The following is a 20,557-nucleotide window of genomic DNA, read 5'->3' as shown; positions in this document are numbered from 1 at the left end:
CAGGAGGAGGAGGTAAGACCAGTCACTCAGCCGCCATCTTGATCACGAGACCCATCTCTTTGAATGGGGAGTGACGTCCATCTTTAAGAATCTGTCGTACATTTCATTGTTTTTCTTTCATATTTGACATCTCTGGCTAATTGCTGACACCACAGAATAACTAACTTTATTACTTTTAAAAGAAATTCCACCAGCTTCTACGCATACGACACCTACCACAGATCCCTCTGTCTGTGTTCTGTGTTCACCGTCGTGGAGCTCCTAGTGCTCCTATTTTCACACCATTGAGGGGGGGGGGGGGTTGTTTCTGAAATTTGCAGATTCAAGTTTCAAGTTTCTTTAATAGTTGTCAACTTGTCATACAGAAGTACAGAATACTTTTATACAAAATGCTTCTTACTGTTACGCTCCAGAGACTGTGCTAGACAAGATAAGTATGAAATAAAATAGTATAGCATGTAAAATAGAAGTAAAAATAGTTAAATTAAGTTGTGTGTGTGTGTGTGTGTGTCTGTCTGTCTGTCTGTGTGTGTGTGTCTGTGTGTGTGTGTGTGTGTGTGTGTGTGTGTTCAGGGGGAGAACGACTTCTGGGTGAAGCTGCTGGAACGTTACCTGGCTCCCATTGTTGACACCAAAGCTCATCTGGAGGAGGTGACCAGGGAACTGAAGTCGCTGCGCAACAAGGTCACTATTTATCTAACTAACTAACTAATTAACTAACTGTCTGTCTATTTACTATCTATCTATCTATCTATCTATCTATCTATCTATCTATCTATCTATCTATCTGGCTAACTGTCTAACTATCTGTCTGTCTGTCTGTCTGTCTGTCTGTCTATATATATAGTATATGTCTGTTTAGTTTAGTTTACTCAGTTTATTTGATCAGGGACAGTGCATATCAATCAACAGTTATACATTTATAAATGAATACAAATAAAAAAAAATGTAAATATGCCAACATTAGCAGGGTTTTAATGACTGAGGTTGATTTCCTGTTTGTTTTCTTCAGGCCGTCTTCCTGTATTTCATCATCAACGTCCTGTGGGTGGTGGCCACCTTCTTCCTGCAGGCCATAGGAACTGATGTCCTCAGTATCAAGATCCCCAAAGTCTTTCCCAACGGCACACAGTCTGGAGAGTTCCTCAAGGTGGAGACATAGATAGAGATGGACAATGACATCGCGCCATTTACTTGTCTTGCATTCATTTTCAGCTGAACACCAATGCCCCTCAAGGGACTGGTGTTGGAAGTTGAGAATCACTTAATCTTTATGGTATCAATGTCTTTCTGTGTGTCCCTTTCAGATAGATTAGTTAGTTAGTTAGTTAGTTAGTTAGTTAGTTAGTTAGTTAGTTAGTTAGTTAGTTAGTTAGTTAGTTAGTTAGTTAGTTAGTTAGTTAGTTAGTTAGTTAGTTAGTTAGTTAGTTAGTTAGTTAGTTAGTTAGTTAGTTAGTTAGTTAGTTAGTTAGTTAGTTAGTTAGTTAGTTAGTTAGATAGATAGATAGATAGATAGATAGATAGATAGATAGATAGATAGATAGATAGATAGATAGATAGATAGATAGATAGATAGATAGATAGATAGATAGATAGATAGATAGATAGATAGATAGATAGATAGATAGATAGATAGATAGATAGATAGATAGATAGATAGATAGATAGATAGATAGATAGATAGATAGATAGATAGATAGATAGATAGATAGATAGATAGATAGATAGATAGATAGATTAGAGAGATGGATGGTCAGTCTCTACTGTACCTGGCTCAAACCACCTCAGTATCTACTCTACTGTAACTGATTGGTGTTTGTTAGGCAGGTTGTTAATTTAATCATTTATTTGAAAACAACAATCTCTTACCATAACGTTTCAGCATCCCGTTATTATTCTGACCACTAGGTGGAGCCTCTAAGCCTGATGTTCCTGCTTTCCTTTGCTGTTCTGCTGGTTATCCAGTTCCTGGCCATGCTCTACCACAGGTACACACGCACACGCATACACTCACATACACACACGCGCACACAGCCAAGACAGATTCCCTGTGGGTTGTTGATTTGCTCTGCAGTTGGTTCTGTCCTCTGCTTCTACGTCACACTTGCATCTCCAATGTAGCATTTATTATTGTTGTTGTTTTTGTTGTTGTTTCAAGAAGTGTCAGCTGGCTCCCATATATAGTAAATAGTTGATGTGACCAAGCCAGAATCTTTGACAATGACAAATAAAACATAATCATTTTACATCAGGTTTATGAGGGAAACGGTCACTTTAGTTTAGCTGATGCAACATTACAATAAATAATAACGATGATACAAAATACAACATACTAACTTGTGTTGCACGCCATCTCTTTCTGAAGTTCCCTGTCCCTGAATAGTTGTGTTTTTAAAGAGGGTTGTTAATTACACTGACAAACCGTGGCTAGAATAAAGAAATCCTGAGAGCACTGCGGTCGTCAACTCCACCTGTACCATGCCTCTCCCTCTCTCTGCCACCCTGCAGGGTCTACACTCTGATCCACGTGGTGTCCTACCGCAGCACAGAGAAGGACTACAAGGAGAGGGATGAGGTGAGTAGATGCAGGTTTACCCTCTGAGCAGTGGTTCTCAAACTAAGGGTCGCGACCAAAATTGGGGTCACGGGTAGGTGACAGTGGGGTCGCGCATTGGCAAGTAAAACAAATATATATAAATAAATAAAATAATAAATGTATGTTCTGGCAACATATTCTGGCTAAATATGCCTCGTTTTATAAATGCGTATTGATAACATAGTGCTGTAATAAGATTCTAATAAATATGCATGATCAAGTTCAACGTGTGCTTTTATTTTGATATTCCTTAATTCGACGTTGAAATTACGCGATACATTAAGTGTGGGGACCCCAAAAAAAAATCCTAAATAAAATGGGGTCACCGTCACGGTATGAAAAAGTTTGAGAACCCCTGATTCTAGAAGAGGCTGCACTAAGGCAGCAGCCCTGCTGGTAGGAATGTCTGACTCCCACCCAAACTGCACGGACTACAGCGCATAAACGCCAGTTAGGGAACCTTGTGTATACTGCACCGGTGTATACTCTATACTTTACCTACTCATAGTATACTTATATTACTACTAGTAGGTACTATTATTATTACAACTACTACTGGTATAATACGACTAGACTACCATTACAACTACTCATTAATACCACTACCCCAACTACTGCTACTAGTATTCTTTTTTTTTATCCACTTTTTCTCCCATTTTCTATATTTTTTCTTCCATCCCAATTTCGTATCATCCAATTCAACCCTCCCCTGTCACGAACGCTGTTTCTTGCCTCCCACAAGCCGGCTGCAATGTGGACTAAGTCATACATAGCACGAGTCCCCTCCGGTACTTGAGGTAACAGCAGTCGCATCTTTTCACCTGCGCAGCTCGATCTCTCAGTGGCGAGGAGTAACGCGTGGGAGGCTCACGCTGCCCCCGACACTTCCTGATTCTACTGCGCAGGCGCACCAACCGACCTGTAGGAGTCGCTGTCCACAGCGCCCGATCCCCACCCATCAGTTTCCCACCCCCTAATACGGCCAATGTGTATTAGTACGGACGACCAGCTAAACTGAAAGCAATGTGGAGCGCTGGGATCGAACAGGCGATCCCAGCTTCTCCGCATTCGTGGCGAGCGCCTTGCCCACTACGCCACGTAGCCGCCCTGAGGTTACATTTATTCTATAGATTCTAGTGTTTATTGTAACCATATTTATTGTAATGTATAATATAACTGATGGGGCATACAGACCCTCACCTGCACCTTTGATCACACTGCCTACTTGCTCAGAACCGTATTTTCAGAGTTAATTATATTGTTTACTTTTCTACCTTTATTGCCTGTATTTATGTCTTCTATTACCTGTGGGATTGGTCTCTCCGTGTTCAGGAGACTCCGGCGTATAAAGGTCTATTGGATCATGTCTCCAGCGCCCCCACAGCCCTAGTACATCCACATTCATTCATTTTCTCCCCCCCGCTCTCTCCCATGAGCTCAATGTAACATGGAAGTGCAGTGGTCTATCTGACCTTAGTGGGAGTGGCTCACAATCTGACTTTAGTGGGAGTGGCTCACAATCTTACCTTAGTGGGAGTGGCTCACAATCTGACTTTAGTGGGAGTGGCTCACAATCTGACTTTAGTGGGAGTGGCTCACAATCTGATTTTAAGAGACACAGTTCATGTTCACTGAATAAATGAGACTGTAAACTTGATTAGCATGACATGTGTCTGCAATAATCTGTGTGTGTGTGTGTGTCTAGGAGGATGATGAAGATGAGATTATAGAGAACCAGAATGCCCTTGGACTGGTCAGTGATGACCTGTAACCACTGACAACCGACTGACTAACGACAACAACAATGGCAGCCAACGCCTGTATCCAATAGCATTCAACCCAAGTAACAACCACCTGTAAGGCTACGTTAACATGATGCATTTAGCTGGCATGCAAAAGCAGCCAGGCAAATCCTGTTCAGACAGCCATGACAAGACCAGTCTGGGCTGTAAATAAGATTGTTCAGTGTAAATCTAGCACTTGAACCAGTGCTTTTTCACAGTATTAAAAAAGAAATAATAGAAATGTTGCTAGTTTTGAATAGTAGGCTTCTTACATCTTCTTTGTAAATAAAATGTACATTAATTTTGTTGCTACATTATTGTAATTCATATTTTATAAGTTGAGTCACCTATGGTGATGAGTTTAAGAGATTCATGTATTTGATATTGGGGTCAATGCATTAAATTTCAAATGTTCAAAACTTGAAATTGTTTTACCTATTTTGATCTATTTAATACGTGTATCTGCTTGATAGTGTCAATGTTTATTGGTTGTAATTAATTGTAATACATTTAATAAAAATGTGGGGCATATTCTGTTCATGTAGTGACCTATAATGTAAAGTTGACTGTAAACGTTGTCTTGTGTGGTCCGTCCATCAAGCAGACTCCGTGTCATTGTTCTCTTTCCCATCATGCAGGTTGCCACAGAGAACACTGGTTTTATAGTGCCTCAGGTGTTAAGACTGGTTGCTATGGTAATTATTTCAAACAGGGTGAGAGGAAATATAACGCCAACCCAAATTATATCATTCTCCTAATGCAGAGTTGGATGATGTTCCACTGTCAAACATCTCTGCCCAAAGAGGAAGTAAACGAACCGGTGCTACCTATACTTGTATTATTTTCCCCATAACATATTGAATGTTCAATTTCAATATTATTTTATTCTCTTTTGAATAGGAACCAAAAATGAGTTGGAAAAAGTTGAATCATTTAATTTCAGTCTGTGCAGCCTTATTCACCGTCTGTCCGTGGAAAACGAGGACCGGAGCCATAAAGGTTTGGTTTCCTTATACAGAAAAGACTCACTGCATTAACTCATTTTGTGGTCATTTGTGATACTCTGTATACTGCACCCATTTCAAACTAATTTGGTCGCAGATGTCCGGATTTGGTAAAGATTTTAACTCGGAGTCACAGGAGAGTACCGTGTACGAGAGAGATCTGTGAGAAATAAAGAGTTCCGACCACTCTGTCTAGGAAAAGGCCTCATCCGTTTCACCAAATAGGCCAACAGAACTTTGAAACAAAACACCACTTTAAAGGACATAATTGAAGGTGTATTACATACTTAATTATCCCGTTTATAATCACAATGAAAGCCAACCATATCCTTCAGTTCTGTGAGAGTTCAGCGAGTTCCATGTTACACACTTCCTGGCAATCTCCATCTAAAAGCAGAGGTGCTCTAGAAATACATTATAATAAAAAGTTAATATCTGCTGTAAATATGTAGCAAAATAAAAGTATCCAGTTCCCTCAAATGTAAATACAGTATGAAGTACATAACCTCTAAAAAGTTAAGTCTACTTTCACACCATCACTGTACTTGAATAAACCCCTGTGCCCAGTAGGAAAGAAGAGCGGACACAAACGGGCTCTCTGTTCTCAGATCAGTTTTTAATGAACAACTCATTCAAATGAATGGACAAAAGGTGACAAGAGGCAATTGCAAGGCAATCATCGAATATAGTTTTGGGGGAGAGACGAGTGAAGAGTACCGTCCGATTCATGGTTCAAAAAGAAGCTGGTCGGAAGAAAAAGACGGAGGTTTGCCCTCTTTTTAGCCGCTCCTACTTCTCTGCGGGGCGAGTTTGTGAGCAGTCTATGAAACGTGCATATTACTGTAGAGATAGTCGCTCATTTGTCCAATCAGTGGGCAAATGGACGTGGACTGGAACAGAATGAGCCTCCTGCACAAAGCCGATTGGACAGGCTCACACGGACCTCACATCCGATTGGACACAGGCTCACACGGACCCCACAGCTGATTGGACAGGCTCACACGGTTAGGTGTGAAAAAAACAGGCCGCCGTGTCGCCAGAGTGAACATTTTGCAAAAAATGGTTGAAAAGACAACGTTGTGTGAAAACACAAAACCGAGAAGCAGACGTTCTTTTCCCCCACAAGAGAATCACTTGTTCTAGAACCACGGACCAGACGGTGCCCCACGGCAGCCATCACACAGACGAGCCGAAGCCCCGGTGGCACACGCCACCTAAACGGCCACAAGTGCACGTTGTCTACGGTACAATAACCCAACCGCAATCACTAGCCGGTAGGGGTGTAACGGTACACAAAAACCACGGTACGGTACGTACCTCGGTTTTGAAGTCAAGGTTCGGTACGGGTTTTCGGTACAGTGGGGGGGGGGGGGGGGGAGTTTGGCTTTCCATGTTCCACTCAGGGGTGATGTAGTGGTGCAGTAACTAATTGTACTTGTAGGGCTGTCGACGAATATTCTATATTGGACATATTAGATGGTGGGGGAAAAAAAACAGTCGTTAATGTGGTTAACATACCGTTGTATTCGTTCGGTACACTAGTACACAGCCGTTCGGTACGGTACGGTACACACTGAAACGGTTCGGTACGGATAGCTTTACACCCCTACTAGCTGGCCGTCAAGGTTTCAAAGTCGCCTGCCTGATCACTGCCTGGTATGGTAGGTAAACCCCCCAAACATCCAGTATAAAGAAAAAGTAACATTTTACTTGACACCCGGTTTAAAACACTTTCATAGCACCGGAGTCGGAGCGTACCGGTCGCACCCGAGGCGTCTCGTCTTTCATTTCATATTAGGTAACGAGTGTTCCGCTGGGCGACACCGCGCGTTGTCAACGTGGTTTCAAGTAAAGCGTCGTCGGAAAAGACACGTGCGTCAGGTATCACAAAATGGCCGCCAGGAGAGCCAGAGGCTGCGTTCATACACAAACTGAGCGGTGTGTTTTTTTTTTAACCCCTTAGCAGCCCTCGGCTGTCGGAGCAGGTAGGAAATCGACATCATCAACACATATGGAGTCATTCCCAAACTGCAGTGTCAGATAGTGCTGGAGAGCAGAGGACATAGAGAGACAAGTGTCTCCTCTCCGGGACATTTTTTACATGATTGGACAATCAAAATCTTTAAGAGAATTCTTAAAAGTCGAGTATGACATGATATCTTAGCAGACTGGACTAAAAGTCTCCTGTTAAGAGGACATATTTTAGAGGAGGTGTTGCTGTGTGAGGTCGTCATTAGTGACTGCTGCTGAAACACAAAGTGTCCCAGTTGTCCTCTCCTCTCCTGCCTCTCAGTTACTTACTGGTAAGAGGAGTGACACTGAAGTAGCAGTAGGGAAGACCCACCCCACCCCCTCCAAAAATCTTTTGACAGCCAATAAAAGTGTTCCCCAGCGGGACAGACAGGCCTGGCAGCCAATTAGATCAGCCCAGAGGCAGGGTTTTTAATAATCAAAGGCTTCGCTGAAGTCGCGTTTGTGCGTTCCTCTTGCTGCTCCTCCTCCTCCTCCTCCTCTTCCTGCTCCTCTGCCTCCTCCGTAACCACCACCACCGCCCCGGGACCCGTATCCACGACCACCACCGCCGCCGCCACCACCACCTCCAAAGCCCCGCCCCCTACCACCCCGGAAACCACCTCCTCCTCTTCGGTCACCGGAGCCACGGTTACCACCACCACCACCACCCTGCCTCTCCTCCAGCACTGGGAGCTCCATGGCAACGGTCAGTTGCCAACGGTTATCGTCTGTCCAGGCGTCCTGTAGGAGGAGAGAGGGGGGAATGGGAGGAGTCAGGTTACCAAGATAACCACAGCATCCCATAATGTCCATTTTAAATTCCTGTAAAGCGCAGCTGCGTTTGTCTGTAGTAGCCACGGAGCTAACTAGCCATCGTTAACACTTTGAGTGCCAACGACGAGATTTCTCGTTAGTTCATGCCAACCGTTGAGTGCCAGAGAGACGAGAGATCTAGTTTTTGATCGTTATTTTTTTTATTATCAATTTCCATTCAATTTTCATCAATCTAGCCTCATGTTACCAGTGGGGATCTGTCTGAACTCGAACAGGGAAAATACCACCCGCTATCGTCTCTCCGGATGGTACTACACTTTGTTCAACTTTGTCAGTGCTGTAAAGTTTAAACCTTTTTAAATCTTAGACAAACTAAATACTTTGCCTTCATGAAATATTGTAAGCCGTCAGTTGAGGCTTTATAAAAGCAGCACAATGAACACAAATCTGTCAGTGCCGAGTCCGACCTCATCTTAAATAACAAACAGCATTGCTTGTTGTAGTTTTTTTGCACAAAAACATTTATACAAATATAATTCTTTTTTTCATAATCGAATTTTATTTTCATATTCGAATGCCATGATGCCCATCGAACGAAGCTTTGAAGTATTTAAGACAGCCCTAATGTTGTCGGTCTCTTATTACATTGAGGAAACAAATAAATTTGTTATTGTTTGGTAAATTGTTATTATTACTTTAGTTACAATTAATCGATCGTTAACGTTATCAATGATCGAGTAAGGAACGTGCTTACAATTTGCAACCCTAGTTCCCACTGCATTGGAGGCTAATTCAGAAAACGTTTTTTTTTTTCTTTTTTTTTTAAACAAACATATTATAAACAAACATGACAACACACGATAAGATATACAAGCATTAATTAACAGTGCACATCCAATGAAATCACCATTTAGTTAAATGTCTTATACAGGATATACCCCTAATACCTGTTATCTAATACCCTACACGCATATGCTCTAGCTCGTACCCCCCCCTCCTGGACCCCCCATTGGATAATCCATCCATTATCCCTCGCTCCTAACCAGACACTACCATTATATGCTAGCTTTTATTCTCTCCACCACTTCTAACCACATTGTCATTTTGGATTCATTGAGACCCAAAATTCTTGCTGTAGATATTTCTTGATAAATCACATCGAGATATGTAAGAATCCAGACCTTACGGCACATTTTTTCCGGTTGAAACCATCGTGATGCTATCAGCTTTTTAGCCACTGTGATACCCGATAAAACCAATCGCTTTAGCTGTGGATGTACTGCACACTCAAAAACATAATTCAGCAGTAATACAGAGGAGTGTACAGGTATATTCAGAGTTAAGAGATTTGATAATTGCTGGGTCACTTCTTTCCAGAATATCTTAACTCGTGGGCAGTCCCAGTACATGTGCATAAATGTCCCCTCATCCCCATTTGTACATAAGGAGCATTTGGAGTCTTGTTTTTAGTTTTATATGTTTTTCTCCCATCCCCCAATTTAGTCGTTATGCCAGTTCCCTTCCTGGTCGTTGCGCGCATTGCCCCACTGTCGGCCTGGGGAGGGTGTGTAGAACTATCACATGCCTCCTCCGATACATGTGGAGTCGCCAGCCGCTTCTTTTCACCTGACCGCGAGGAGTTTCACTGGGGGGAACGTAACGCGTGCGGAGGTTCACGCTATCTCCCCCAGATCCCCTCCCTGCTGAACAGGCGCCCCGACCGACCAGCAGGAGTCGCTGTTTGCAACAACCAGGACTCGTGCCCCACCGGCTTCCCATCCGCGAACACTGACAATTGTATTCGTAGGGACGACTGACGGAGCCGGAGGTACAGCTGAGCCTCTGCGGTGGTAGGCGAGTGCTTAGAACTCTACGCATTAATGCCACCTAGTGGAAAGAGTGATGGTGAAGGTGATCTCTCTGGCTGTATATAAAAACATGACACCAACACTGCCAGGGTTAGGGGTTAAATTCCCTGTGTAGCTCAATAGCATGGCACCAACACTGCCAGGGTTAGGGGTTCCATTCCCTGTGTAGCTCAATGAGTAGAGCAGAGACAGTCTGCTATATAAAAAGGAGCAGACAGATCACGGCAGTAGTTTCATCCATAACACTAAAGATGGCAGCCAGCAACTAAACTAAAAAACATTTTCAGAGAAAATAATTCAATGTGATGTGATTTTATGCTGAGCAAAATGATAACTTACTGGATTTTGGGGTGAAATGTGAGATGAATCACAATCTCTGCTAAAGTAGTGAGTGAGTGTGAGTAGTTGCCATGGTAACCACTGGATGGCACATGTGTAGAAGCAGGTCTAAGTGGGGAAAAGGCATCTCTCCATGTAGAAATTTCCTTTTTGAACAGAATAACTATTCTGTGTCGTCAATCATTTACCAGCGACTTCGGATATTAAAGATAAATTATATGCTAGAGATTATTGGACAGGAATGACTTCCCATTCAAAGCGATAGCGGTCAGGTGTCGTTAGTCCCTAGGGCTGAATGATAAAATGCCTAATAGGTCACATCATGTCACTCGATCACACTATGTCATGTCACACTGTCATGTCGCACTACATCATGTTACACTATGTCATGTCTCACCTGGAACTCTTTCACTTTGGCAGTTGGGACGTCAAAACACACTCCCTGTGGGACACAAACACACACAGTCAGACAGTGGGAGTGTAAATATACCATTCTCCCCATATAGGACAGACGGACTCTTGTTCTGTTCCACTAGCTGTATGGGTATAGACAAATAAAACAAACACAGAGGTGTGTGTGTGTAGGTGTGTGAGTGAGTGAGTGTGAGTGAGTGAGTGAGTGAGTGAGTGAGTGAGTGAGTGAGTGAGTGAGTGAGTGAGTGAGTGAGTGAGTGAGTGAGTATACAATACCATTTTTCCTTTAAGGAAGACCATTCTGTGGATGTGGCTCTCGACGTCTTCTCCCAGCTGTTCCTTGATGGTTTTCCAGGCGTAACCCATGTTGTGCATCTCCTGAGAACACACCAGCTGCAGCGTGGCGAAGCCCTGCAAACACAGACCACGGCATGCCGTCACATTACGTCACGCTACGCTCGACAACGGTTGGAAATACTATCAAATGTATGTTTATTTAATTAATCCAGGATGAATATTGTCAGAATATGAATACTGACATTTTTTAGCAGTAATCAAATCGCACAATTATGAATCATTTATTTGATCTCGCTCAGAGAGACGGAGCATTCTCAATTTAGCTGCAACCTTATGCACTGAGAGGAGAGAGAGAGAGAGAGAGAGAGAGAGAGAGAGAGAGAAGCAGTAAGGAGGAATGGAACAGTATTGCTCTCAGAAAGATTCACTCGGGTAAACAAGTGAACTAATGGTGAGCAAAATGTGTCATGCGTTGCAGGCACGCTGAATTTTGATAGCACCGTGTTGATCAAGTGCTCTATAGAACACAGATCTATAGAACCTACAGCATCAGGGGGGCGGAGCTGAGCGATCATGGAGTAGACGTGTTTCACATGAGCTCCCCTCTACCGTGCTGAATATACGTTTCTCCCCATTAGTCTTTATTTTATTTTTATTTGTTTTTTATCTGTTTGCTAGGTCGTCGTGTTTAGTATACTGTCATCGCCTTTTTTTTTTACTTTCTGCGATGACGGGGGTGGAAACTAGAGCCATGAGCGCCCCAACCAGCAAACCACCACCACCGGGCCTGGCCGCATCGTCGTCCGGTGTCGGGGAAATAAGCGAAGCTGTGCTCTTGGTCATGACCAAGCTACACGCAGACTCTGAGGCACGCGTCGCTGAAGCACAGAAGAAAGTGTTGGCGGATTTTTGTGTCAACCTCCGTCGTGAGATATCGGAAGAGATACGGCTGGCGGTGGTCCCGCTGACAGACAAGATGGAGTCGATTCACGCTGCCTCATCGGCTAATGCTAACGAACTAGCCATGCTAACGACGGAGGTATCATTACAGTGCGAGAAGATGGCGGGTCTCGAATCCGCCCTGCTGGCTAGGCAGGCTGAAGTCAACAAACTACAGTCGGCAATGGAGGAGATGCAGTCCCGGGATAGACGCCACAACGTCAGGATTGTTGGAGTACCGGAGGCCAGCGGTGAAGGCCGTCTCTCTGAGACCATGCCCGAACTGCTGCAGAAAATACTAGGGACGGACGTCCTCCCTTCGCCTCCTGTCTGTGAGTCGGCCTACAGAGCGGGCAGGTTTTCTCCCGGCGTGAACAAAGAGCCGAGGCCCATCATAGTCAAGCTGAACAGGCTTCAGCAGAGAGAACTCATCATGCGGTCGGCTCGTACCAGAAGGGGTAATCTGAGGCTTGGCGATCACAAAGTGGCCATTTTCGAAGACTTTACGCCGGAGGTTCAAGCACAGAGAGGCGAATACAAGGTGGTCCTGACTAAGCTATGGAAACTAGGCCTGAGGCCCACGTTATTCGCTCCCGTGAAATTATCTGTATTGGAGAAGGTCGATGGTCAGCGTTCATTTTGGTCGTTGGCTAAAGCGAAGGAATATCTCGCGGGGATACCCGGGGCTGTTGCTTAATATCTATGTCGGGTGAGTGACTTGGCGGTGTGGGCCTATATACAATGATTAGGCAGACTATTCACAAATACTTGCTGTCATGCCCAGACATGCTAACTGCCCACTGCCCATCCAACTAGCGGGGCTTCCCAATGACTTCTGTTACTTGCTAAAGCTGACCTCATGGTCGTACTTGTGTATCGCCTCTTTGGAAGCTAACGAGCTAGCTGAACAATGTACATAATAGGCTAACGTGCTATCCGGATTCATCACTAGCTTACGCGCTAGCCTCGGGCTAGCTGAGCGGGCTTCGTCTATCGTCTGCGCTGAGACATTCGAGACCCGTTAATGGTTACGTATTTTGGTTGCTGTTGCTGTTCAAAGTGACATTGGTTTGCACAATTCAAGAGTGATCGGGTCCTTAACTAACTTCTGGTATGCTTTTATTTTTATATCCAGGTTGTTTTGAGCTTTGGGATCCAATAGTAGAAGCCAAGGTCGGTTGAATATGCATATACAATATATGATAACAGGTTTGGTCGGGTATGGCTTGCACTTTATGGCTATATGGCTTGCACTTTAGCCATAACCCTCTTTTCCTTTTTTTTTCTTCTTATTGTCGCTGTTTTTATGTCATCTGTATGCGCGATTTAAATGTGATCCGATTCTACCTTGGACTAACTGCTGATATGCCTTAATTTTGATTTGAATTTTCCGTGATCCATTTGTGCTATAACGTTGCGACATTAATATGCAGACTCCAAGGTAGATGGTTACAGGGTTGATGTTGAGTAATTATATAATAAGGGCTAATTTTTCCATTATAGCTGTCATGTTAGGGCCAAGGCTCACGTTGGCTCTCGACCGAATATACATAAAATATGTGATAACAGGCTGGCTTAGGTTTAGCTTTGCTTGCACTTTAGCCATAACCCTCTTTTTCCTTTTCCTATTATTGTCGCTGTTTTAATGGCATTTGAATGAGCAATTTAACTGTGATTCGATCCTACCTTAGACTAACTGCTGATATGCTTTGATTTTGTTTTGAATTTTCCTTTATCCATTTATACTATAATGTTGCAACATTAATATGCAGACTACGAGGTAGATGGTCACAGGGTTGATGTTGAGTAATTATATAATAATGGCTAATTTTTCCATTATAGCTGTCATGTTAGGGCCAAGGTTCACGTTGGCTCTCGAACGAATATACATAAATATGTGATAACAGGCTGGGTCAGGTTTAACTTTGCTTGCACTTTAGCCATAACCCTCTTTTTCCTTTTCCTATTATTGTCGATTCTTACATAGGTTATGTCATTTCAGCCGTTGTGCCTGATCAGAGGGACTGCTTCAGGGGTGCACTTTAACCATAACCCCTTTTTTCCCTTTTTATTATTGTCATTGTTTAATTGACATTGTTCACACAATTTTGCACAATTAACCTGTGACCCGATCCTGCCTTAGACTGGGATCGGCTGGGATGCTTTAATTTAATTTTGTTTTGAATTTTCCTGTACCCATTTGGGCTATAACATTGCGACGTTGAAGCGCAGATTCGGAAATAGATGGTTGCAGGTTGATGTGGAGTTATTATTTAATAATGGCTATTTTTACCATTATGGTTGTCTTATGTTGGGGCCAGGGCTCAGGTGGTTTTCGACCGATATCTTTATTGAATTTTATTTTTATTATTATTTGTGTTTATTGGACTAGTGGGGGTTTACTCAGGGGTTTATCTAGAGGGGGGTTGGAGTGGGGAGCGTCTTATTGGATCCATGTCTCTAGTGGGAAGTGATAGGAAGATGACCATCCTCAGTGGATGGGGCATAGGGTGGGGATTGGAGAGTGGGTATAGGGGGGCTTATAATAGGACGGGTGGGTTAGGGTTTAGAGTAGAAGGAGGGGGGGTTGTAGCTGGGGTGGTATTTTTATGTGTTTTATGTACTGTTGTCTTATATGTGTGTAATTGTTCCTCCTCTGAACTCCTGGGATTGACCGTCTGGGCCCGCCTGGATCAGCGCCTCTGTACTCAGCCTGGCTGCACTGGTATGTTCTCTACGCATTTAGACGAGCTCGACCATGGCTAAATTGAATATTTTAATTTGGAACGCAGGAGGGCTTAACGCCCCACACAAGCGTGCCAGTGTCCTTTGGCTATTGAAGAGGAGAAATATTGACCTTGCTCTCCTTAGTGAGACGCATTTATTGGTAGGTGACGTGTCAAGACTGGCAAATCGGCAATATCACGTTATCTCCTCATCCTCAGCCGATGATAAGACAAAAGGAGTAGTCATAGTTACAAGACGTAACCTTGATATCAAAGTCTTGGATGTATGGTCGGACACGGAGGGAAGGATTACTATAGCAAAAGTTGAATTCTTGCATAGGAAGATGGCTATAATAGCATTGTATGCTCCTAACACATTTGATTCAGCGTTCTATAATACAATCACGAAGAATATGTTGGAACTTAATGGATACGCTCTCATTGTGGGTGGCGATTTTAATGCGTGCTGGGATGCGGAGATGGATAGGTCCGGGCCCTCTGAAACGAGCGACCAAAAACGGGCCTCTAAGGCCCTTAGGATGTGGGCCAAGGACACGGGGCTCACAGACCTTTGGCGCTTATCCAACCCCACCCTCAAAGATTACTCTCACCTGTCAGCCAGACACAAAAGCTTCTCTCGAATTGACTATGCATTCGCGTCCCCTAATATGTTTGATAGTTTCGATGTCTCATTGGTTCCCTTGGCTCTCTCAGACCACAAGGGGATTTTCCTTACGGCAACCTTTGGCAGGCTCTCCGCAAGAGCTCCCAGATGGCGTTTTAATTCGACCTTGCTAAAGAACGATGACTTCTGTTCTGAGTTTAGGAGTAAACTAGCTGAATTTTTGCAGATCAACGTTGGCACAGTAGATGACCCTAGGGTCCTGTGGAACGCATTGAAAGGATTTATCAGGGGTCATGTCACACTATTTGCCTCCAATTTGCGAAAATCCCGGTCAAAAAAGCTAGAAGGACTGGAATCATTATATGCGGACCTATACGCATCCTTGCAAACTAACTATAATGAACGACTAAACACACAACGTAAGATAGTCAAAAAAGAAATAAACTCCATACTTAAACAGTCTGAGTTCTTGATACATAGGACAAGACAAAATTACTATTTTCACGGCTCCAGACCTAGCCATCTATTGGCAATGAAAATACGCTCAAATGATCATTTCTCGGATATCCCCTCGATTAGGACGAGCCAGGGTGCAGTCACTACTGATTCGAAAAAGATCAATGACACTTTTAAAGAGTTTTACTCACAGTTATATAGCTCAGAGGGTAATCTTGATGACTCTAAATTTGAATCGTTCATTGGCGGGCTTGAGATACCCCACATTTCTGAGGAAGAGGCCAAGGAACTGGGGAGACCGATTACTCTCGTGGAATTGAGGGAGACGATTGTTGAAATGCAGAGGGGTAAGGCACCAGGCTGGGATGGTATTCCACCCGAAGTGTATTTAGCTTTCTGGGACCAACTGGGTCCATTGATGCTCGATATGATCAATTACGCTATCGAACAAGGGGAGTTCTCAAGAGATGTCAATATGGCGTTGATTTCTTTACTTCTCAAGAAGGACAAAGATCCCAATGATTGTGGTAGCTATAGACCCTTGAGTCTTCTCGGGGCCGATTTAAAAGTGTTTGCCAAGGTGCTGGCCCGTCGCCTGCAGAGATTTATGTCTGTATTGGTACACTGCGATCAAACTGGTTTTATCCCGGGGCGTCTGGCTGCAGATAATCTTAGGAGGCTGTTGCATGTAATCGATAACAGTAAAGACAATACAACTCCATCCACAGTTCTGTCTTTGGATGCCATGAAGGCGTTTGACAGACTTGAGTGGTCATACCTGTGGAAGGTACTTGAGGTCATGGGTCTTGGGAAGAGTTTTATTCATATGATTAAAGTCCTGTATGCCTCGCCGTCTGCGATGATACTGACAGGCAAAAACTGTTCCACACTCTTTCCAGTCTCCAGATCTTCTAGACAGGGTTGTCCTCTGAGCCCAGGACTGTTCGCGCTTTCCCTCGAACCTTTGGCCCAATTTATTAGGCAATCGGAGGACATCGTCCCCATAATGGTCAATAATACTCCACACAAAATTGCTCTCTATGCGGATGACCTGCTGATTTTCATGGACGACCCCTCCCGGTCGTCCATGAACCCCACGCTGAACCAAACTACTAAGTACAACTTCACGGGTACTTATGATAAAATACGCCAGGATCTAGACAGGTGGTCGTCCCTTCCTAACTCCTTACAAGCCCGGGCTTCCATAATCAAAATGAACATCCTGCCTAGGATAAATTTTATTAGCTCAATGCTCCCCCTGCCCCCTCCAATAGACCACTGGCGCAAGGTACAATCGATGGTATCTAAGTTTATCTGGAATAACAAACGCCCGAGAATCAAAAGGGCTACTACTCAACGTAGAAAACAAGATGGGGGCCTCGCAATCCCTGATTTAAACTTTATTTCTGGTCCTTTTCACTGAGACCTCTGATGTGCTGGCTAGACCCTGTAGAGGCTGTATCGTGGCGCTCCTTAGAAGCGGCGGCGGTATCTCCGCTAAGATTGCAGGATGTAGTGTACTCCACTGTCTCTATTTCGAAATGCCGGCTGAGGTATGGACCGATCATAACTCACGTGATCCAAACGTGGCGTAATGTACAGAGGTCGTGTGGGGTTAAATGCCCATGGCACCTGGACTCTCCAATTTTTAATAACCAGCAATTACTTGTTGGACACAAGCCGGTTAATATTCCTCAATGGCAAAGGAGGGGAGTGCATACTCTGGAGGATATTTATGATAAGAACGGCCTCCGTGCGTTTCAGGACTTAAGAGAATTTTATGATCTTCCCGGCGAGTCCTTCTTTCTTTACCTTCAACTAAGGTCAGCACTGAGGGCGCATGGCGTACCGTGGGCTCAAGCCTTGCACCCACACCCCTTCCTCAGGCTCAGTGGACAGGACGACATCCAGAGGGTTTGTCTCCGACTTTTATACGCTCTTAATTCAATCCACGTATAAAAATTTATCATTGGATACAATCTGGCGTGTGGATATCCCGGAGTTGGACCCCGAGTTTGACTGGGATGATGTTTGGGCAAATGTGGCATTATCTTCCCACAACCCCAATCACCAGCAAATTAATTTTAATTATATTCATAGGACCTATCTTACACCTAGGAAGCTATATGCTATGGGACTGATAACCGACTCTCGGTGCACTTTGTGTTCTCAAAAGGCCACTGGCACTTATATGCATATGTATTGGGATTGCCCACCAGTGGCCCGCTTCTGGAGGTCAATAACGAACAAACTTTCAGATCTGTGTGGCTTAACTATCCCATTCACAGCTGTTACGCTACTCCTGAACGATATAACGACACTACCCGCGTCCGTACAACTGAAAAGGGTTGTCCTAGCGGGCGTCACAGCAGCGAAGAAGCTAATAGCAATGAGATGGAAGGAGCCTGAGAAGCTTACAATGATTAACTGGTCCCTAACTCTATTGGATGTGATTTATCTTGAGATATCCACGGCCCGGGTGATCGGGGTAGGGCAGGCTGGAATTGACCTGTCTTTTAAGTCACTCCACTTTGTAAAGGTGGGGAAAGGTTGCCATGTTTTGAAGACCCTTTTTGTTATTGAAGTAGCCATCTATATTTGATAGGTTGGACGCGGTTTCTTTTTCTTTTTGTCTTTATAATTTATTACTCTGTATTATTATTGTTTGTTATTCTCCTGTGAAGTTATGTTTTTTGTTACTGTGGTTATTGTGTTGTCCTGTTTCATGTAATTAATAATAAAAAAAATTTGATCAAAAAAAAAGAACCTACAGCATCAGAGTTGAGCAGGGACCACCTCTGCTCTATAGAACACAGATATATAGAACCTACAGCATCAGAGTTGAGCAGGGACCACCTCTGCTCTATAGAACACAGATATATAGAACCTACAGCATCAGAGTTGAGCAGGGACCACCTCTGCTCTATAGAACACAGATATATAGAACCTACAGCATCAGAGTTGAGCAGGGACCACCTCTGCTCTATAGAACACAGATATATAGAACCTACAGCATCAGAGTTGAGCAGGGACCACCTCTGCTCTATAGAACACAGATATATAGAACCTACAGCATCAGAGTTGAGCAGGGACCACCTCTGCTCTATAGAACACAGATATATAGAACCTACAGCATCAGAGTTGAGCAGGGACCACCTCTGCTCTATAGAACACAGATATATAGAACCTACAGCATCAGAGTTCAGCAGGGACCTCTGCTCCAGGCCTCCAGCTCCTGATATGTGGGCCAGGGCAGCAGCCAAGGCGTCCACTGCTCCTCGCTCCTCTATCAGCTTCTCTGCAGATGCTTTGAAGTAACCAATCGATGTGGCTGAAATAGCGTCCAGGAATCTGGGTGGGAAAATTAAAGGGCACATGTTATGGAAAATTGGTGTTGCCTCGTCTTTGTATGGTTTTGCCTCGTCTTTGTATGGTTTTGCCTAGTCTTTGTATGGTTTTGCCTAGTCTTTGTATGGTTTTGCCTAGTCTTTGTATGGTTTTGCCTAGTCTTTGTATGGTTGTCTAGTCTTTGTATGGTATTGCCTAGTCTTCGTATATTGGTTCAAGTGGTAAAGTAGTTAGCGGTAGTATTTAAACATCCAGGACAACACCGCCTGCCAGCGCTATGCCGAGTGGCAAAACAAATGCTCTTGACTGAGGGTTGTCATGGTCAGTTGGTCACTCACTTGACAGCATCATTACTGGAGGACTTGATGATGTCATTGGCGGTAGGAACCCCGATACGTTTGAATGTGATGCCCTGGGAGGGAGAAAGACAAGTTTGTGTTAGTGAAACAGAAACAATAAAGCTAGCAGACACAACACGTGTTAGTGAAACAGAAACACTAAGCTAGCAGACACAACACGTGTTAGTGAAACATGTTAGTGAATGGAGAGGATGCAAAGCATGTTAGACCATTGGACCCGTTGCTCGCCGAGTTTTCGTTGCACATAGAAACAGCGTGACTCGTGAGATTTGTTGTTACAGAGGTGGTCCTCGCTGCTCTGTGTCTATTATGAAATGACAATTGCGCGTTGACGCGCCCACTAGGCAAAACTATTACTCGCATACCGTGCTCCTAAATGATTTTTCCGGTTCGCACAAATAAATGTTTAGGGGCAAATGAGAGTGAAATGCTCACACTGTAGAGCCCTGCTGGTGTTTTGAACCAAATACAAATTATAGTTTTGTGCCATTTGTCTTAGAAACATTCAGGACCAATTTATTATTTCTTATCCATTTAACCACCGATTGCAATTCTACATTTAAAAAGAATCTAACTCATATTGTTAAATCATCCGCATACATAGAAATATTGGATAAGTGGTAAGTAATTTGTGAAAATGGTATAAAGCAATGGCCTGAGACAACTTCACACTTAACTTCTGAATAACTGCCAGTTTGTAAAAGACGGTTTGTTTACCATTAGTTAAATAACTCTTTATCCAAGATAATGAGTTGGACTGAACAAAGCCATAAGATTCTATTTTTTTCCCAGTAATAACTCATGAGCAATAATGTCAAATGCCCATGAAAGATCAAGCAAGACAGCACCCATAGCACCCATTTCCTCTCAGCCAATCATCTGTCATTTGAGTTAGAGCAGTAGCTGTTGAATGACCTTCTCTGTATGCATGCATGGAGATAGTGAGGAGAGGAGAGATAGAGTAACAACAGTGATACCCCTCTCCAATCAAATCACCCCTAGAGGAAACGGATCA

At 43.7% G+C, this 20,557-nt stretch overlaps 2 protein-coding genes across 2 annotated transcripts in view; one reads left to right on the top strand and one right to left on the bottom strand.

Annotated features, from left to right (window-relative positions):
- chs1 (chitin synthase 1) overlaps nt 1-4,367 on the top strand; it is a gene marked incomplete at both ends in the record, with an annotated part of 46,510 nt that extends 42,143 nt beyond the window's left edge. Inside the window, 5 exons of the mRNA XM_084308199.1 lie at nt 574-684; nt 1,013-1,150; nt 1,909-1,988; nt 2,509-2,575; nt 4,302-4,367. Of these exons, the coding sequence (XP_084164325.1) occupies nt 574-684; nt 1,013-1,150; nt 1,909-1,988; nt 2,509-2,575; nt 4,302-4,367 (462 nt within the window). The remainder of the gene's footprint in view (nt 1-573; nt 685-1,012; nt 1,151-1,908; nt 1,989-2,508; nt 2,576-4,301) is intronic.
- A 1,612-nt stretch (nt 4,368-5,979) lies between these two features.
- Nucleotides 5,980-20,557, bottom strand: part of ddx21 (DEAD (Asp-Glu-Ala-Asp) box helicase 21) — a 39,594-nt gene continuing 25,016 nt past the window's right edge. The window contains exons 12-16 of the mRNA XM_084308933.1: nt 19,522-19,595; nt 19,027-19,186; nt 11,069-11,203; nt 10,776-10,820; nt 5,980-8,138 (exon numbers count right to left, since the gene is read on the bottom strand). Of these exons, the coding sequence (XP_084165059.1) occupies nt 7,827-8,138; nt 10,776-10,820; nt 11,069-11,203; nt 19,027-19,186; nt 19,522-19,595 (726 nt within the window). The 3' untranslated portion in view covers nt 5,980-7,826. The remainder of the gene's footprint in view (nt 8,139-10,775; nt 10,821-11,068; nt 11,204-19,026; nt 19,187-19,521; nt 19,596-20,557) is intronic.

This window comes from Notolepis coatsorum (genome assembly GCF_963971535.1).
Source record: "Notolepis coatsorum genome assembly, chromosome: 2".
NCBI classification, from domain to species: domain Eukaryota; kingdom Metazoa; phylum Chordata; class Actinopteri; order Aulopiformes; family Paralepididae; genus Notolepis; species Notolepis coatsorum.
The sequence above is the reverse complement of the archived record's forward strand: the minus strand, read 5'-3'. Positions and strand labels throughout refer to the sequence as shown.